This window comes from Chiloscyllium plagiosum, chromosome 14 (assembly GCF_004010195.1).
Source record: "Chiloscyllium plagiosum isolate BGI_BamShark_2017 chromosome 14, ASM401019v2, whole genome shotgun sequence".
Classification (NCBI taxonomy): Eukaryota; Metazoa; Chordata; class Chondrichthyes; order Orectolobiformes; family Hemiscylliidae; genus Chiloscyllium; species Chiloscyllium plagiosum.
In genome coordinates, this window is record NC_057723.1 from 66,746,262 (window position 1) to 66,765,624 (window position 19,363).

A 19,363-nucleotide genomic window follows, 5' to 3' on the forward strand; every position below is an offset into this window, starting at 1 on the left:
GTGCGGGGTGCGAGACGGGAGAGCACGTGAGGGGGAGGAGAGTGAGAAACGAGATTGAGAGCGGGACGGAGGTTGGCCGGAGAGCGTGGCCCAGGGTTGCAAGCCGAATCTGAGGATAGGGCTGGAACTCGGACACTTTCCCCGCGCTCCACTGAGGGCAGCGGGGGTGGAGAGAAGGAGCTGAAAAGGCGAATAAAGATTGTTCCTGTGCTTTACATAACATCAATAACACAAGAATACAGTGTCGCTCAGGCAGTGCCTTTTGTAGGAGACTAATTCAGTAGCAGTTTAAAATAAAATCCGCTACTGCCATCTTAAGCTCAACATGTGACTAGGCCTCATTTCCGGCTTCCTCGAGCAGGCGCCTGCGCAGGACGAATGGTTTAGGGAGGCCGGCGGTTGGGGGCGGGGCCGGGTCGAAGGCTGCAGGCGGGTAGACTCTATTGGCGGGTAGGCTGGCACGTGACCGATCGGGCTCTATAAAAGGCGCCGCGAACGAGCGCGCGGCCATTTAGAAAGGAATAAAATGGCCGAGACTGACTTCGAGAGTGCCGTGTCGCCGCCACTGAGGCCGCAGAGCTTTCTGTTCGGTAAGGGCCCGGCGCGGGAGACACGCGAGACAACGTGTGGCCGCCGTCACTCCCGTTCCCCGCACGCAGGCGAGACGGTGCTCCCAGGACCGCGCGCAGAGCACCCGGAGGCCGGCCGCCACTGGCCATGTGGCTGCTGGGCCACGTGTTGGTGGCGAGGCCCCGACCCTCGGGCCGCGTGGTTGGGGGAGGGGGGGCGTAAGGTTCCAAGTGACCCTGTTGCAGGGGTCGTCGGTGCAGTGGTTATTGATTGAGCCGGCCCGAGTTTTCTGGGTTTCAGGGTATTCTAGTCGTACTTACGGTAAGTATGGTTGGTGCTGCGGTCGGAGATGTCCCCGAGGAAATGGAGCAGTTACCTTCGTATCAGTTTGTTGGGGTCAATGCCTGACGATGGTCAAGGGGGGCGCGTGTAGACAACATGCTGTGAACCCCTAGTAAGTAATTGCTTTTTCCATCTTTTACTCTCTCGTTCTGTCTCTTTTTTTTCTTTTTTTTCTATTTTCTCTCTTTTTTCTTTTCTCGCTTTTTCTTTCTTCTCTCTTTTTCTTTCTTTTCTTCTCTCTTTTTCTTTCTTTTCTTCTCTCTTTTTCTTTCTTTTCTTCTCTCTCTTTCTTTCTTTTCTTCTCTCTCTTTCTTTTCCTCTCTCTCTTTCTTTCTTTTCTTCTCCCTATCTTTTTCTCTTTTCCTTTCCTTTGTCTCTTCCCTACCTCCCCCCGCGTAATGGGTCGTGTGCGGAATCTGGCCCATGAGACTAAAGATGCACAGGTAATGCATTGACGGTGTGGGTTTAAAGGCCGCCTGTGTCCCAGGATTAGGTCAGACTGGTTCTGCTTCTAAAGTGGGATTTACGGGGTCTTGCAAGAGTAAAATAAAATGTAATTCTGCAAGTACAAATTCACCCCACAAACTCGTGAGCACGCAGGGGAGACGGGGTGGTGTGAATCCGAGTGTGTAATGGAGTACAAGTCTGAGAGCGTGGGTGGGCAGAGTATGTGTGAGCATATGAGAGGGTCTGTGTGAGTCTTGAGTTAAGATGGCACCTATTAATGCTATCTTGAGAAGTAACTTTTAAAAAGTTCTTAGATTTACATATGACAGAACTGAAGATAACATGATCATTTTAAAAGATTAAAAATCACTCAACACCAGGTTATACTCCAACAGGTTTAATTGAAAGCACACTAGCTTTCGGAGCATTGTTCCTTCAGGTGGTAGAGATGAAAGACTTAAGCTATTTTTGTTTAATGTTACATTCATGACATTACATTCCTGTTGCTATAAGTTGTCTTATTATTCTACTCTACAACCACCTGATGAAGATGCAATACTGTGAAAGCTAGTGCTTCCAAATAAACCTGTTGGATTAAACTTGGTGTTGTGATTTTTAACTTTGTGCACCCCAGTCCAACATTGGCACTTCCAAATCATGCCCCAGATGAGAATTGCAGCTTGAGCTTGGTGAAGCCTGGTTGGAACAAATGTCTCCTGGATTCTAGCTACTCTGACTTTAGGAGTACGAATCCTGAATATCTATGTTGAAAGTGCTGTTCTGTTTGTGAAGGATTCACTGCATTCTGTACTTTCCAGTTTGAATTTGTACACTGAATGATATTTTCTTTTTCAGGATGTGAGCTCAAGGCTGGCCACAAAGAATATAAGATGACTGTGGAAGATGATGATTCTGAGCATCAGCTTTCTTTGAGGACGGTGAGTGTGCTTCTAGTCCCTTTCATCTTTCTGAATTGTTGTTTTGTGTTTCACGAAACTATGATGCATGAAGGCTGCTTAGAGCCCAAACACACCCCCCAAAGCACACAACAGGCCTTTCACTAAGATCGTATGGTTTAAATGTGTTCGCCCAGCAGTTTCTTCCAAATTAGCAATGCTGAGTGCAAATCTGAATGGTGAAGGTGAGTGGAATGTACAGGCAATACTGGAAATGGGTAGGTTGTCAGCATGATGAGGAATTAATATATGGGGCCATTATCTTTATTGTATATTTTGTTGGGGCATAGTTATATATGTATAGCGTGCTAATTTTGAAAAGTTGGCACATTCTAGTGTTCGTCAAAACTTTTTACTTTGAGGTTTTTTAATATTTAACTCTGGGAACCATATCTGTTCACTGTAAATACAGTTTCATGTTAATGCTTACATTTTGAGATTTTTGACCTGGCAGCATCTTTAGCTTTATTCATATGCTTTCCTTTGAATTGGCTTTTACAGGTTTGTCTTGGTGTTGGAGCAAGCGATGACCTGCATCTGGTTGAGGCAGAAGGCTTAACCTCTGAAGGCAAAAACACAAAAGTGACTTTGGCAGCTCTGAAATTGTCAGTACAGCCTACAGTGAGTATTCAGCTAAAGGAAAGTCTTGATCTGTCAACACATTGGCCAGAAATGGCCTGGCAACCATAATGTGGATGATTTTAAAAAGTTATTTGACTGGTTGCTCCAAGCAGGGGTTCTACAGACAGGACTGGGTTTGTACACCAGAAACAATTTATTTCATAATTTTTAATTTTGTCTGGCACAGGTTAGTTTGGGAGGATTTGAAATCACGCCACCTGTGACCTTTAGGCTGAAATCTGGAGCGGGTCCTGTGTACATCAGTGGCCAGCACCTCATTGGTAAGTGGGCATTATTGAATATCTCATGGCCAAGTGCACGAGTGAAGTATCGGGCAACCAAATCATTGACATCACATGTGGGTTTGAAGTGTTGAAAATTCAAGTCTGATCACTCCTTTGAAAGGGCTGGGAACATGAATATTGAGAAAAGGATGGGGCAGGGAGGGAATTATGGGCAGTATGTGTTTCTGGTCTCGCCAGGAACAGCATTATCTGCTCATCTTGTAGGGAGTCCAGTATGGAGTGACATAGGCATAGTCCAGGCACATTTATGAACTAATTTTGTCCTTTGTCATTTTAATAAAACTACCAGTTAACTTGGTTTCCATTGCATCTTGGCATTATATTGCTGCTTTGCCTCTTATTGAACATGTTTTCTGAAAACCCTTCATACTGGAGGGCATCAGACATGTTTCCATGCAGGGCCTTCCAGCTCTGCTCTTCCTGAAGACGATTTCCTGAATAGTGTAGTGGCTTCTGGATCAGAAATGAGTGTTTTTGTCCATCTTCTATTTTAAGCATTGGATGATGAAGATTTGGAATCAGACGATGATTTAGAATCTGATGATGAGGATGACAGCATGTTGAAGAACACAGTAAAGCAGGCAGTTAAACGACCAGCAACTGGTGTAGACAAAATAATGCAGGTTTGTGCTTGGAATTGTATACTAAAGCTGTTCTTACAAATGACAAAATGGTAGCAAATGCTCACAACCTGGTCGTCATTCTTCCCTCCCTCGCTGCCTCCTGACCCCACTGCCACTCCTGCAACCAGAATACAATGCAGTAATTATGGCGATAATGGTCTAATGGTAAAGTCACTGGACTCGTGATCCAGAAGCCGTGCCTAAACCGCAAGTTACACCACAGCATTTAGTGGACTTCGCATGCAGTATTGTATTTGGGAGTGATTAGTCGTGATAACCATGAAGCTTCCCAATGACTGTAAAAGCCATTGTGGTTCACAAATGCCCTTTAGGGAAGGAAATCTGCCATCCTTCTGGCCTAGCGTGTAACTCCAAATTCACAGCGATGTGACTGACTCTTAACCATCCTCTGAATTGCTTTAACAAGCTGCTTGGTTTTCTGACAATTCAGTACGCAATGTCTCTTATAATGGTTACTTAAAGGTGCGGTGATGCAAACCTAAATCATTTCCTTCTTTTCAGGGGAAGAAAATGAAAGTGGAAGATGATGATGATGAGTGAGTGTCATGGTTTTTACTGGGAAACTGCTTAATCCTTCTTGTTCTTGAAATGGACTGGGTGTAACATTGGGGGAGTTCATAATAAGATTCGATTGGCAAAACATTAGTTTGGGAAGGGATCTGCAGTCTAGATTCCACAGTTCAATTCTTCATGAACCTTGAAGTTTATCTACAGATAAATTTATTTTTAAATTGATTAAGTTTATTGAAATTGGCTTCATACAGACCATAGAAATCTATTTGAAGGCCTTGATACTTAAGTGATCGCTAAGTATCAGTGCTTCAAATATAGAACAGATTTGTGTGACAGTAATTATCACAGGAAAATATTGGGTGTGGCATGAATTTAAGTGGGGGATGTTAGTAAAATTTTAAGATAGGGTAAGCAATTACTTCGAGGAGAAAGTGAGGTCTGCAGATGCTGGAGATCAAAGTTGAAACTTTATTGCTGGAACAGCACAGCAGGTCAGGCAGCATCCAGGGAACAGGAGATTCGACGTTTCGGGCACAGGCCCTTCTTCAGGAATGAGCAGAGAGTGTTCAGCAGGAGAAGATAAAAGGTAGGGAGGAGGGACTTGGAGGAGGGGAGTTGGAAATGTGACTTCAGAAAGAAGTAGGAAAATTTAGTTAGCCTGGTTACGTAGAATTCATTGTGTTGCCTTTTATTATTCAAGAAAGGATCTCAGGTTGAAAAGAATTGAGACAGCAATAAATGGCCCATAGTATTAGGTGCATTAGTGAGGGCTAAATATAGGGTAGGGGAAGGGTCTGGGTGGGTTACTGTTCTGATAGTTGGTGTGGATTTGTTGGGCCAAAGGGCCTGTTTCCAAACTGTGGGATTCTAATCTAGTCAAAAAGTGTGAAATGCTGCTGATTGAACTTGCATGGTCTGCTAGTCTGTCCATTGAAGTAACAATGACCTGTGAGCCTTGCTGGAGGTCAATTGATCCCTCTGGTAAGTGAAGTACTGCCAAATAAAGCTATGGGGAGCTAAATGCTGAGAGAGAAACAGGATGGGGCTAGTAGGTTAAGACCAGATAATTTAGATGTCCCATCCGAATGGCCTCTTCCTGCTCTTATCCTCGTTTTTAGATTAGATTAGATTACTTAGTGTGGAAACAGGCCCTTTGGCCCAACAAGTCCACACCGCCCCGCCGAAGCGCAACCCACCCATACCCCTACATCTACCCCTTAACTAACACTACGGGCAATTTAGCATGGCCAATTCACCTGACCTGCACATCTTTAGGACTGTGGGAGGAAACCGGAGCACCCGGAGGAAACCCACGCAGACACGGGGAGAACGTGCAAACTCCACACAATCAGTCGCCTGAGGCGGGAATTGAACCCGGGTCTCCGGCGCTGTGAGGCAGCAGTGCTAACCACTGTGCCACCGTGCCGCCGTTTCTATAGTTGATGAGAAAACATCAATTAGCTATTTGCAAATGGCATCAACGGTTATGAGGAGAAAGCGGTATTAGGCTATTGAGTTGGACTATTGGCCATGATCATGAATGGTAGCAGGCTCGAAAGGTTGATTTGCTGCCTCCTATCTCCTATGTTTCTATTCATCTTTGATATGCGGGGAGGCAAATTTTTGTCTGAACCAGATCATTTTGAAACTAGAATTAGAACATGTGACTTACGATGTGTAAATGTCCGCTAATGTCTGGCTGGTGCAACGGTATTCCATGTGATTTAGGGTCAGGATGTTGCATGCTCGAATCATGTTAGGCTCACAGTTTGGCAGCTCAACTCCTTTCATCTTGCTTTAAGATGGAGATTTTGGGTTCCTCAGTGCTGAACACTGCCTCACCGTTTGATTCCTCCCTCAGGTGACTTTGTGGAGTTTGCACATCCTCCCTGTATCTGTGGTTTTCCTCCGGGTTCCTGCCAAAATCCAAAGATGTGGAGGTTAGGTGGCTTGGCCGTGGGAAGTGCAAGACTTTAGCTGTAGGGATTCTCATGATCCTGTCTGGAGATAGGCTGTCCCAGCATTGATTCAAACCATCCTTAACCTATCGCTGAGGCTCCTGAGATAATTTTGCAAAATAAACTTTTTCAGTGATTTTAGGGCATGGGAGTTCTATGCTTCCAGATAAAAGTTGGATGCTACATGAAAATGTGACCAGGGAGGTGACTGTGCCACTGAAGAAAGTTTTTCTTCTAGAGAGGAAGATGATGACGAGGACGATGAAGAAGATGATGAAGAAGAAGCGATGACCCCAGCAAAAAAGGTACTGTGCAGCGTGCTATTTAATAGTGTAATTGTCAAAGTATAGATCTAATAAAGGTGCAGAATGCCACACCATCCGAAGAGTAATAGAAGTGTGGGATTCTCCCATTAAGACGTAGGTCATGGTGGCTGAATTTGTTTAATATTGAAGTTTGATAAAGTGCTATTTTATGGTGAAATCATTTCATGGAATGAAGGCTGAATCTCTGCCTACTCCTGTTCCTGTGTCAGGATGCCTTTGATTTAGAATCTAAAGTGTGGTCAGGAGCTCTTAACTACCATTTGGTTCCACATTGTGCCTGCCTCTATGTAGCAAAACTCTTGACATGGATATCAAACCTACAGCTCAGCGAACAAAGCTACACCCTGAGCTACAAACCTTACTCTTGACATGGATTGGTGTTGAGTGATGAGGTTTTATTCTAGCTTTAGGTGCCTGGAATTTGCACATTGTCCCTGTAATTGGGTTTCCATGAGGTACTCTGCTTTCCTCCCACAGTCCAGGTTAGATGGGTTGACCATAGTCTCCCTGGGTGTGTAGGCTTGGGGGATTGGCCATGGTAAATGTGTGGGGCACAGTGAAGGTGGGAGGCTCTGGGAGGGATGGTGTTCCGGGGGTTGGTGTGGGCCTGGTGGCCCAAATGGACCCTTCTGTTCGGTATGGATTCTGTGACCTAGGGAATTGGATAAGGAGTGGTTTCTAGAGCTTGTCTGAATGATGATGCCAGTAAGATGTGGGGCTGCAGCAGAGGCAGAGTTGTCAGGTGAGTATGATAGAATTTTCGATCAATAAGAATATAATCTCTGGCTTAATTATCTACCTGAAAGCTCCACAGTCAATCCATTATTATGTTTGACATTGTGCTTGCAGCCTCTTGAGAAAACTCCAGTCAAGATTACCCTTGAATCAAAGGGAACTCCCAAGCAAAATGGCAAAACACCCACCAAAGCTACACCAGCTAACAAGCAGCCCAAGGTTAGTGACCTTTCTTGATATACTTGGGTATTTCCTTTTCTGTACAACTTGCCGAATGGAGGAACTGAGAAATTTGCATTTAAACCGTTCTATTCAGGTGTTTGTAAATGGGTTTCTGTAAGATGAGAAACTCACTATTTGACTACCTAAAGTTTCCCATTTACAAGCTGCCAGTTGGATGAATACCTTTGACTTGCCTAGTTGTGCAGTTCTAACAGCACTTGAATTTAGGCAAAGCTGCCATGAGTTTGGCACTACATGCCCCACTGGAAATCTCTTCTCTTTCATTGGCGACCACAGGTTGCAATTTGCCAAGGCGGTTTCAACATAATATTCCATACAAGTGACATACAAGAGATTGAAGGACGAGGGCAGCAGATGGATGCAAGCATCTCCACGTGTGTTCTCCAAGTCTCTCATCATCGTGACTTGGAAATATATCATTGTCACAAAGTCAAAGCCATACCATTCGTGTACATACACAGAATGGGCTGCATGGTTTGAGGAATGTGGCTCACTACCATCATGAGCATTAAATGCTGGTCTAGCTGGGTGTTCTTATTGAATTAGGTGTATCCTGTAATCATTAGCCATCAGGGTGTCATAAGTTGGTGATAATAATTTGGTAATTGAATTCTTGAACTGCAGTCTCTGGAATATTTGGACTACTTTGTGCAATTTGCTTGGTCTTTAATGTTGATAAGAGATGTATGGAGTAATTGTTCCTGGAGCAGTTTGGGTGCTCATAATTTGCTTTTCCCTCCAGACTCCAGAATCCAGCAGTAAACCCAAAACACCCAAGACCCCAAAGGTCCCACTGACCATGGAAGACATCAAGGCCAAGTTGAAGACATCTTTGGAAAAAGTGAGTTGTCAGAACACTGCAGTTTCTTTAATACTTGATTACTTGATTAGATTACAGTGTGGAAACAGGCCCTTCGGCCCAACAAGTCCACATCGACCTGCCGAAGCAAAACCCACCCATACCCCTTACCTAACACTACGGGCAATTTAGTATGGCCAATTCACCTGACCCTGCACATCTTTGGATGGTAGGAGGAAACCGGAGCACCCGGAGGAAACCCACGCAGACACGGGGAGAACGTGCAAACTCCACAAAGTCAGTCGCCTGAGGCGGGAATTGAACCCGGGTCTCTGGCGCTGTGAAGCAGCAGTGCTAACCACTGTGCCACCGTGCCGCCCACTAATGTATGCTAACACAACTTTATAGATAACTTTTTGAGTGGGGAGTCTGATATTGTATAACAGAAAATTCATAATGGAGGATTATAAACCATGCAAGCGATTTGTGTTCTTTGGTGCTTTCCAAGATAAATGGCTCCTTTTAAAGTTTGGTTTTATTTTGTGTTGGTGCCATTTTTGGGCTGGGGTGAACAATGTCACATACCACACGACAGCAGGTTATAGTCCAGCATGTTTGTGAAATTACCAAATGGAGCAGTGGTTCCAAAAGCTTGTGGTTTCATGGTTATAACCTGCTGTCATGACTTCTGACATAGTTTTACGTTAACATACAACCAAATGGCCATCCTCTATGATACAGGAAACTGGCTATTATGGGGGGGAAGGATGAAACTCCCTTTTCCTTCTACACTCTATACATGTGATTATTCAAAATTTGTTCTTCACCTGTGGGCACTTGTTACGTTTGTCTGGGACCAATTAGCGCTGACATATTGGACCCACGTTCAAATTGCTCCTCTTCCTTATTTTTCTGTCATTCTTATAAATGCGGAAAGTTAAGATTGGGGAAATGCATTGCCCTAACCATCAGGCATTTCCAGGATTAGAGAATACGAGCATTGAGGTAACTCCTTTAGTAAAGACAATGAACTGAATAGTGTTCAGGAGGAATGTGTTTGTTTCCAGTTGCAGGGATGGTAAGTGGTTGTTATGTATTGTGGGTATGCTGAATGTGACTCGACGTTTTGTTACAGGGTGTTGGTCTGCCCAAAGTGGAGTCCAAATTCGTAAACTTTGTGAAAAATGGCTTCAAGGTGGACGACCCAAAGGTGAGTGCTTGACTTCAGTCTTGTTTGTGAACTTTTTCAGTCTGTGTTGGTGTTTTCCTTGCAGTCTCCTACATGTTTCTTTGCTGTTGTTGAGTTGACTGCTTGGATTGTAAATGCATTATACAGCAGCTGAAATGGAGTCTTATCCCAACTAGTGGAATTGCTGAGCAGTTTTATACCTATTCAATCTGGCAAGAAGGTTGATTGTTCCCCTTGAGCCATATGTGACGAGCTGGGGCAGAGTGGTGCATAAGATGCTTTGGATACTGGAATTGTTGAAAACAACATGCTGTACATTCTCTGCAGTTCAGGCACGACATGTGGAGTGACTATTTCCAGCATGTGACATTTTGTCCAAAGTCATTTTAGAAATGTATTGGGTTGAGGAAGTTGACAAAGATCAAGTAGCCACGTTAGGTCAGAGTATTGTGCAGAATTGTTAGTGCTCATCAGTGCTTTGTAATCAAATTTACAGAAATCTGAATCTGTATGTGAACAGCAAGTTAGAATGGAGGGATGCAGAATGGTCTATATGTTCACATTCACAACACAAAACGGTATTGCACCGAAACAGGCTCTTTGGATCACCATGTTGGTGCTGACAATCATGCCATTATAAACTAAATCTATCTACCTGCACATGGCCTATATTTCCCCATACCCTCGGTCTTTCTAAATTTTGCTAATGTATCGGATTTTGCCATTTCCCCTCGCAGACAGTCCAGTCACCAACAATCCTGTTTTTTTTAAAGTTGCCTCGCACATCTCCTTAAACATCCTCCCTCTCACTTGAACCTATGTCCCTAGTATTTGATATTTCTGCCCTAGGGAATAAGATGACTGACTATTCCACTGTATCTGTGCCTTTCATGTTTTTATATACTTCTATCACGTCACCTCTCTGCCTGTGACACTAATAAAAAGAATGACAGGTTTGTCCAATCTCTTCCTTGTAACTAATATATTCCAATTCAGGCAACACCAGCATCCTCTCCAAAGCACCCACGTCCATAGAATGGAGGCTAGAGCTGCACACAATACTCCAGATGTGTCCTTTATACAGCTAGGAAGCTTTGGGGGTTAATAAAACTGTAGAAAAGTGACTAGACTCATAAGTGGATACAGTTCAAACTATGAGATTGTACTAAATTTGTGTAAAAACTTGAGTGCAATATTATTTACACAAATCTGAGATTTTCTTCATCAGGGAAGTTATGATAGGCTGTGGTGTTTCTTCCTCAAACTGGGTAAGAATACCTGACAGTGGCCTGTTGATGTTTGATCAGTAGGGCAGAGGTGGTGCTGTCACATGGGCAGCTTCCATCAAGACAAGGTATTAATCATATTTTGTTGTTTTACAGATCATTAAAGATCTCTGGGTATGGCGACAGGCAATGGATGGGAAGTAGAAAAATGTTTTTATGTGCAAAAATGTTTACATGCGTCAGTCATTGTAAATAAACCAATGTGTTTTATAATTGTGCCTCATTGTATTATGTTTCAAACTGCACCACATAGATCAGCAAACAATATGATACTGGGTGAACAGAGGGCAAGGTATGAGTATTAGAGTTTTGAATGAGCTAAATTGGACAAGATCGGAGAAAGGAGCAATGGTGTATTGAATAGTTCATTCTGGAAGTAACATGATTTCAGATTAGATATTCAGTCCCTGATTAGGGAGAGATGTGAATCAGAGGCTAGGATGAGAGGTTTTCCCTTCTTACCCTACACTTAACAACAGCAGAAACCCAAAGTCATAAATATCCATCACTGACACCTGCAAGTCTTTCAAGTCCTAGTACCCACAGGTGTCTACAGTGTTTTGTACAGATGTGGAAGAACAATCATTTTCTTCCTCTTCCCTTTTGATTAGGTGAAAAAAGGGGGAAAAAGCCTGCACAATCTTACATTCCATAATTACTAATAGGGGTTGGCACAAACTGGACTTGCTGATTGCCATGTCATTTAATTTTGGGCCTCCCCAGGATGATGACAATTGTCCCACTTGTTTCTCTCCCCCCCCCCCCCCCCCGACAATGAATCTACCTCTTGTAAATTCCTTGAAAGACTTTGCTTTGGAAAGTGTATACATATGAGCATTGACTAGCCCCTGCTGTTTCCCATGTAGGTAATGGACAGTGATACGATGGAATAGAAATGAGCACATTGCCATTTAGTTAACTCTTGATATGAGCTCCAACCTGCCTTTAGATTTGAGAATTTGATATAAATCCACTTTTTTTAAAAAAAGCTATAGTTTCCTTTCTCTGACCCCTTGGAGTCTGACTTGCAAAAGATCCAATGCTGCTGTCTTTTTGTGAATATTAACATTATTCACATTTTGGGTGATATGATTGGACTGTTTAAAGTACTTTAGGAATTTGGCCAAAAGGTGTTTTCATGGAAATGTTGAGGTAAGTATCTAGTTTCAATGCAATCCATAAAAAGATGACTAAGCTTTTATTGGCCTCCCTCACAACTGCTATGGACCAGGGTGTATTAGATAGTTCTGATATAACATAGTACCAATCTCATGATCTCCCATAAGAAAACTGGACTTGCATCATAGCTAATGCACTTAAGGAAAGTTTGCATTCTACAATTGTGTTGAAACTGATTTGAGATGAAGACACTTGTTATAGCAGGACTAACTGTAGTAAAATCTAGTGAAGGATCTAAAGAACTTTATAAGATTTGCTGTAATAAATGAGAGAGCTGTATTGAGCTCTAGTTTTAAAAACACAAATCCTCTGGCCTGGATGAATTGCACCGAAGGCTGCTATCGTAGGTGAAGCAGGGAATTGCAGGTACGGTGACATTTTTAATTCTCTGGCCACAGGCGAACAGCCAGAGGATGGAAGGACAGGAATTGTCCCACTTTTTAAGAAGGGTGGTAAAGATGAACTAGTAAATTACTGACCAGTGTGTGTCTCATCAGTGGTCGGGAGGCTATCGGAGAATATTCTGAAGGAGCAAATTAATACCTACTTGGAAAGGCATAGGCCATTTGGGGCGGCATGGTGGCTCAGTGGTTAGCACTGCTGCATCACAGCACGAGGGTCCCAGGTTCGATTCCAGCCTTGGGCGAGTGTGTGGAGTTTGCACATTCTCCCTGTGTCTGATGAGTTTCCTCCAGGTGCTCTGGTTTCCTCCCGCAGTCCAAGGATGTGCTAGTCAGGTGAATTGGCCATGATAAATTGGCCCTTAGTGTTTGGTGCATTAGTCAGCGGGAAATGGGTCTGGCCAGGTACTCTTCAGAGGGTCGGTGTGGACTTGTTGGGTCAAAGGGCCTGTTTCCACACTATGAATCTAATCAATTAGGGCCAGTCAGCATAGGTTTGTCAGAGGGGTGTGTTCCCTGACAAATCTGTTATAATTTATTGAAAATGAGATCAAATGTGTAGGTGAGGGAAGTTAATGTAGTTTACAGAACAACCTTGATTATCCGAATGAGACTATGTTGGGTGTTTTGTTCGAATAAGGTTTTTAACAGGACCTTGAAATCTTGTTTGGATAATCTGAAATTTGGATAACCGAGGTTGTTCTGTACGTAGGTTTTAGCAAAGCTTTTGACAATGTCCCACATGGCAGACTGAGAAGGTTAAAGCATGGAATTGAGGGTAACTTGGCAAGATTGATCAGAAACTGGCCTAGTAATAGGACACACAGTAGCAGTAAAAGGCTGAGTGACTGGATGCCAGTACCTGACAGTCTACCACAAGGATCAATACTGCGGCTTTTGTTTACCAATCTTTGTATCATTTGTTTTTGGAGTGGGTAATAGTGAAGAAGAATAGGTTATTGGACAATTATAGATGGGCAGACCATTGGCTGTTGGTATTTAACCCTGACAAGTGTGAGGTGATGCACCTTGGAAGAAGAAACAAGATGCGGGAGTATCCGAGGAACTGAGGGATACTGGGGTAATGCCTAGAGTCAGCAGAGCATGTGAATAGGATAGTTAAGGCATATGGGACACTTGCTTTCATCAGTTGTGGCATAGACTATTAAAGCAAGGAGGTAATGTTGGGAGTTGGCCAGGCCACAGCTGGAGTGCTGTATATAGTTCTGGTCACCACGACAGGAAGGATTTCTTCGTATTGGGGGGGGCTACAGAGGAGATTCACCAAAATGTTGCCTGGGGTGGAGAAATTGAGCTACAAGGAAAGATGAGTTATTCTTGTACTGTTTAAAGCCAAGAAGAGTGGGATGGAGAGGAGGTAATGAGGGGTATGAATAGTAGTTGTTCCCCTTGATCGAGGGGTTGATCACACAAGAGCAGTTTTAGGGTAAGGAGTAGGAGATTGAGAGTGCACAGCCTAGGCAGGGGTTGGGTATGGAGTTAGTGCCACATCTCTATAAAGAATTCACCTCTGTGGGTAAAGTTTACTCAGGAAGAACAGGGAAAGTAGTTATAATTTCAAGGGATATGGGATCTGGTAAGTGTCTAATAGAGATGGACGTATTTGCACTCTTTCTGACCTGTTACCCAAGAGAGTGGTAATTTGTGGAATACGTGAATAGAAGTGTATCGTTCATCTGTGTAAGATCAGGTTGGAGAGCCAAATCAAGACTGGGGAAGTAACAGTGGGAGTGACTGACAGTGTCAGTTCCAGAAATTCGATTTGTTTTTGGGAACAATTTAGCAGGATCCAAGGTGGGAGTGACACCCCTTGTTGTGGAGAAGCCAAAGGAAGACTAAGGAATTGAGGAGTTAAGAGAAAAATACCCTGCAATTTTTCCAGAGTGTCCGACTAATAAAACAGCAAGAAGCAAAGACTAAAGAGAAAGATGAAGGAGTTGAGGTTTAGTTAGCGGACACCCTGTTTGATGTAATGGTGCAGGAAAAACCTGAACAGGGAGAGGTCAGGCAAAAGTGTTTAGTCTTGAAAGGTTAATGAACTTAGAACAGAAAGACAAGAGCATAAAAGATATGTATATTGATGCATTCTCAGAAAAGGAATCAGAATGTATACATGAGGGTTATTATCTTAAAGATAGAATCCTAAGATGAAAATGGAGACCACGGCAGGTTAGTGCCAAGGAGAAATGGGCCGAAGTGCACCAGGTTGTGTTGCCGGTAGCATACAGACAGGAGGTGTTATGGGTAGCACATGAATTACCAGTAGGATGTCACCTAGGTGTGAGGGAGACTCAGGCTAAGGTACAAAAACATTTTTATTGGCCTGGGCTGCACAAGGATGTGGTTACATTTTGCCGTGCATGTCATACATGCCAAATGGTAGGTAAGCCACAGGCAGGAATAAAACTAACACTGTGGTTGTCAAATCCCACATTTGAAGAACCTTTCACGCGGATTATGACTGATTGTGCTTTCTTAACAACCCTATCAACCTGAGTGGCAACTTTCAAGGAGCTATGTACATGGACACTGAGATCTCTCTGCTCATCTACACTACCAAGAATCTTACCATTACCCCAGGATTCTTTATTTCTGTTACTCCTTTCAAAGTGAATTACCTTACACTTTTCCACATTACACTCCATTTGCCACCTCTCAGCCCAGCTCTGCAGCTTATCTATGTCCCTCTGTAATCTACAACATCCTTCAGCATTATCCACAACACCACCGACCTTAGTGTCAACTGCAAATTTACTAACCCATCCTTCTATGCCCTCATCTAGGTCATATATAAAAATAACAGAAATGCACCCAAAACAGATCCTTGTGGTACCCCACTAGTAACTGAACTCCAGGATGAATATTTCCCAACAACCGCCACTCTCTGTCTTCTTTCAGCTAGCCAATTTTTGATCCAAAGTGCTAAATCACCCTCAATCCCAGGCCTCCACATTTTGTGCAATCCACATCAACCGTTTTACCCTCATCCATCGGTTTGGTCACCTCTCAAAGGACTTAATAAGGTTTGTGAGGCATGACCTACCCTTCACAAAACTGTGTTGACTATCCCTAATCAACTTATTCTTCTTTAGATGGTTATAAATCCATCTCTTATAACCTTTTCCAACACTTTACCCAGAAGTGAATTAAGGTTCACTGGTCTATAATTACCAGGGTTGTCTCTGCTATTCCTGTAGACACTGACAACATAAAGATCCAAGTCAAAGGCTCTGCAACCTCTTCCCTAGCGTCCCCGAGAATCCTAGGATAAATCCCATCCAGCCCAGAGAATTTAGCTATTTTCAGACTTTCCAGAATTGCGAACACCTCCTCCTTGTGAACCTCAATCCCGCCTAGTCCAGTAGCCTGTATCTCAGTATCCTCCTGGACAACATTGTCTTTTTCCAGTGTGAATACTGATGAAAAATATTCATTTAGTGCTTTTCCTTTCTCCTCGGACTCCACACACAATTTCCCACTACTATCCTTGACTGGCCCTAATCTTTCTCCAGTCATTCTTTTATTCCTGATATACCTATAGAAAGCTTTAGGGTTTTCCTTGATCCTATCCACCAACGACTTCTCATGTCCCCTCCTAGCTCTTCTTAGCTCTCTCCTGGCTAACCTGTAACTCTCAAGTGCCCAAGCTGATCCTTCACGTCTCGTCCTAATACAAGCCTTCTTTTTCCTTTTGACAAGAGATTCAACTTCTTTATTAAAACCAGCTCCCTCACTTGACCACTTCCTTTCTGCCTAACAGGTATGTACTTATCAAGAACACGCAGTAGGTGTTCCTTGAATAAGCTCCACATTTCAATTGTGCCCATTCCCTGCAGTTTCCTTCCCCATCCTATGCGCTCTAAATTGCCTAATTGCATCATAAATGCCTTTCCCCTCGCTATAACTCTTGCCCTGCAGTATATATGTATCTCTTTCCATCGCTAAACATAACCAAATTGTCACTCACCAAAGTGGTCACCTACTTTCAAATCTAACACTTGGCCAGGTTCATTATGTAATGTAATGTGTCCTGTCCCCTTATTGGCCTGTCCACACATTTCCTGGTACACAGGAAATCCTTCTTGTCTCTCCAAGTGGTGGAGAGAGACAAATAAAACTCCAGATGCTGGAATCCAAAGTAGAGAGTGTGGTGCTGCAAAAGCACAGCATATCAGGCCGCATCCGAGGAGCAGGAGAATCGATGTTTTTGATTGCCAACATACGCAGTCCTCAATTTCTCCATGGAGTCCAAAGAAGACAAGCAGGAGACTGGAAGAACACAGCAAGCCAGGACATGGAGAAATCAACATCCTGGGTATAAATGTGGAGGCTGGTACAATTACAACATTTAAAAGCCATCTGGATAGGCACATGAATAGATGGATATGGGCCAAGTGCTGGCAAATGAGACTAGATTAATTTAGGATATCTGGTTGGCATGGACAGGTTAGACTGAAGGGTCTGTTTCCATGCTCTACATCTCTAAGACTCTATGACTTGTGAGTCCTAATTCAGGATTCTCTAAGATTAACATGCAGGTTCAATTGGCAGGTAAGAGGGGAAATGTAATATTAGCATTCATTTCCTGGGCTAGAATACATTAGCAGAGATGTGCTGCTGAGGATGAAAAACGCATCTGGTCAGACTGCATTTGGAATTTTGTGAGCAGTTTTGGGCCCTGTATCTAAGCAAGTATGTATTGTCATTGGAAGGAGTCTAGAATGATCACAGGGATGAAGGGTTTGTCATAAGAGAAATGGCTGAGGACTCAATGGAATGTAGAAGGATGGGGGGGTGTGGGATCTGATTGAAACTTACAGAATACTGAGAGGCCTAGATAGACTGACTGTGGAGAAAGTATTTCCACTGGTAGGAAAGACTAAGACCCAAGGTTAGAGCCTCAGACTGAAGGCACGACCCTTTATGACTGAGATGAGGAGGAATTTCTTCAGCCATAGGGTGGTTAATTTATGGAACTCATTGCTGCAGTGGACTGTGGAGACCAAGTCATTGAGTGTATTTAAGATAGAGATAGATAGGTTCATGATTAATAAGAGGATCCAGGGTTACGGGGAGAAGGCAGGAGAATGGGTTTGAGAAACATTTCAGCCATGATCAAATGGTAGAGCAGATATAATGGGCCAAATGGCCTAAGTCTGCTTGTATATCTTACGGTTGATCATAAGTGTAGCTGTAAAAGGAGGGTTCACGCAATGGAATGATTAATCCAGAATTGGCGACATTGTCAGAAAAAAGTCCAATCATTTAAAAAGTCCAATATAATGATGATAGAAAAAAATTCCAGGCTATTCATTTGTCGTCAAATCCAATATTTATAACAACCATCAATAATCGCCTTTACTAGTAGTTTCATCTTTATCTTTACACTTATCCAACTAGCTTTTCAAAAAAAAAATTACCCCTGCTTTCGATGCTTGCACCATTAACCTATTCTATACGTTCACTGAGCTGTGGTGGATTGCATGATAGTTCACTAGATGCTGTGGATCTGTGAATCCCATAGAACAGGTCCTGTAGCCTTTGCAGGAGTATTAAGTTAAACACTGCAGAGAATCCTAATGGTAGCCTGAGGCTCATTGACAGAGAAATGGGATAACTATCACACAAAAGAAATAAGTTAAAAATCACACCACACCAGAACGCTGCTCCATCAGGTGGTTCACCTTCACCTAATGAAGGAGCAACGCTCCGAAGGCTAGTGCTTCCAAATCAACCGGTTGGACTATAACCTGGTGTTGTGTGATTTTTAACTTTGTACACCCCAGTCCAATTCTGGCATCTCCAAATCATGACAAAAAAAATAGAAGTGGACAGTACAAAATCCTCTTGTTTTCCAGCAGTAACTGCACAAGGCAGGAAAAAGTGACTCTGTGGTAGATTTCTAACTGTGACTGCATAGGAAGTGAAAGTCCCAGGCTGGGTGCCTCTACTGGTCCAAAGAAAAGGAGAACAAAGCACAGATCAGCAATGTCAAACATCAGACATTCCTGATGAAGAGCTTATGCTCGTCACATTGATTCTCCTCCTCCTCAGATGCTGCCTGACAGGCTGTGCTTTTCTAGCACCACACTTTCTAACTCTGACAGCAATGCCAAAGATCACTGGCCAAGAAGGGTTTGGCGAGATACAACATACGAATATGCAAAATAGGTTAACAATCACAGGTTATGTGAGTTTTAACTTTGTCCACCCTAGTCCACCACCAGCACTTCCACATCATGCAAAACAGGAGCAGGGCGAGGTTTCTCAGTCCCTCAAGCCAATCAATAAGATCTGTTTTCCCATTTCTATTTACCTCAGTTAACCTACTGCCAAACAAGGATCCATCCACCTCTAAAAGTATGCAATGGCAAATCTTCACTGCCTTCTGAGGCAGGCAGTTCCAATGTTGCACAACATGCTGTGAGAATACGCATCTTAATTCTGGATTCAAGTGGAAGTATCCTTTCAAATGCACCTCATTAAGATCCTTCAGGATTGATCAAGTCAGCCCTTGCCATTTGGGGGTCTGAGCAAAAATCTTAATCGTTTTGAGAAGATTCCCTTCCATCTAAAATTACTTCTACCCCCACCAAACCACGTTCCCCCCCCCCCCCCCCCCCCACTCAGCCCCCACTCACCTCCCCCGAAGTTTTCTTTTCGAAATTAAACTTAACAAAGGAAACACCAGCAGCTGAGATATGCTGGAATATACGGTTGCAGGGACAGTTTGCCTGCGAGCTAGGAAACCTATTCACACCTCAACACTATAAGAACAATGAACTAACCTTTATGAAAAACTGAATTAAGATAATATGGAGTCTGCAC

At 43.3% G+C, this 19,363-nt stretch overlaps 1 protein-coding gene across 2 annotated transcripts; it reads left to right on the forward strand.

Moving 5' to 3' along the window:
- The first annotated feature begins 489 nt into the window (after positions 1 to 489).
- Positions 490 to 11,147, forward strand: npm1a (nucleophosmin 1a). Of its 2 annotated transcripts, none has more exons than XM_043703944.1 (11): positions 490 to 590; positions 2,215 to 2,297; positions 2,817 to 2,936; positions 3,124 to 3,217; positions 3,737 to 3,864; positions 4,387 to 4,421; positions 6,595 to 6,661; positions 7,532 to 7,636; positions 8,403 to 8,501; positions 9,595 to 9,669; positions 11,031 to 11,147. In XM_043703944.1, the coding sequence occupies exons 1-11, from the start codon at positions 527 to 529 to the stop codon at positions 11,076 to 11,078; spliced, it is 918 nt and encodes a 305-aa protein (XP_043559879.1). In that variant the 5' UTR covers positions 490 to 526; the 3' UTR covers positions 11,079 to 11,147. The 2 variants fall into 2 exon arrangements, with proteins under 2 accessions (XP_043559879.1, XP_043559880.1); XM_043703945.1 differs by having other exon boundaries at positions 4,387 to 4,418.
- Positions 11,148 to 19,363: the final 8,216 nt, after the last annotated feature.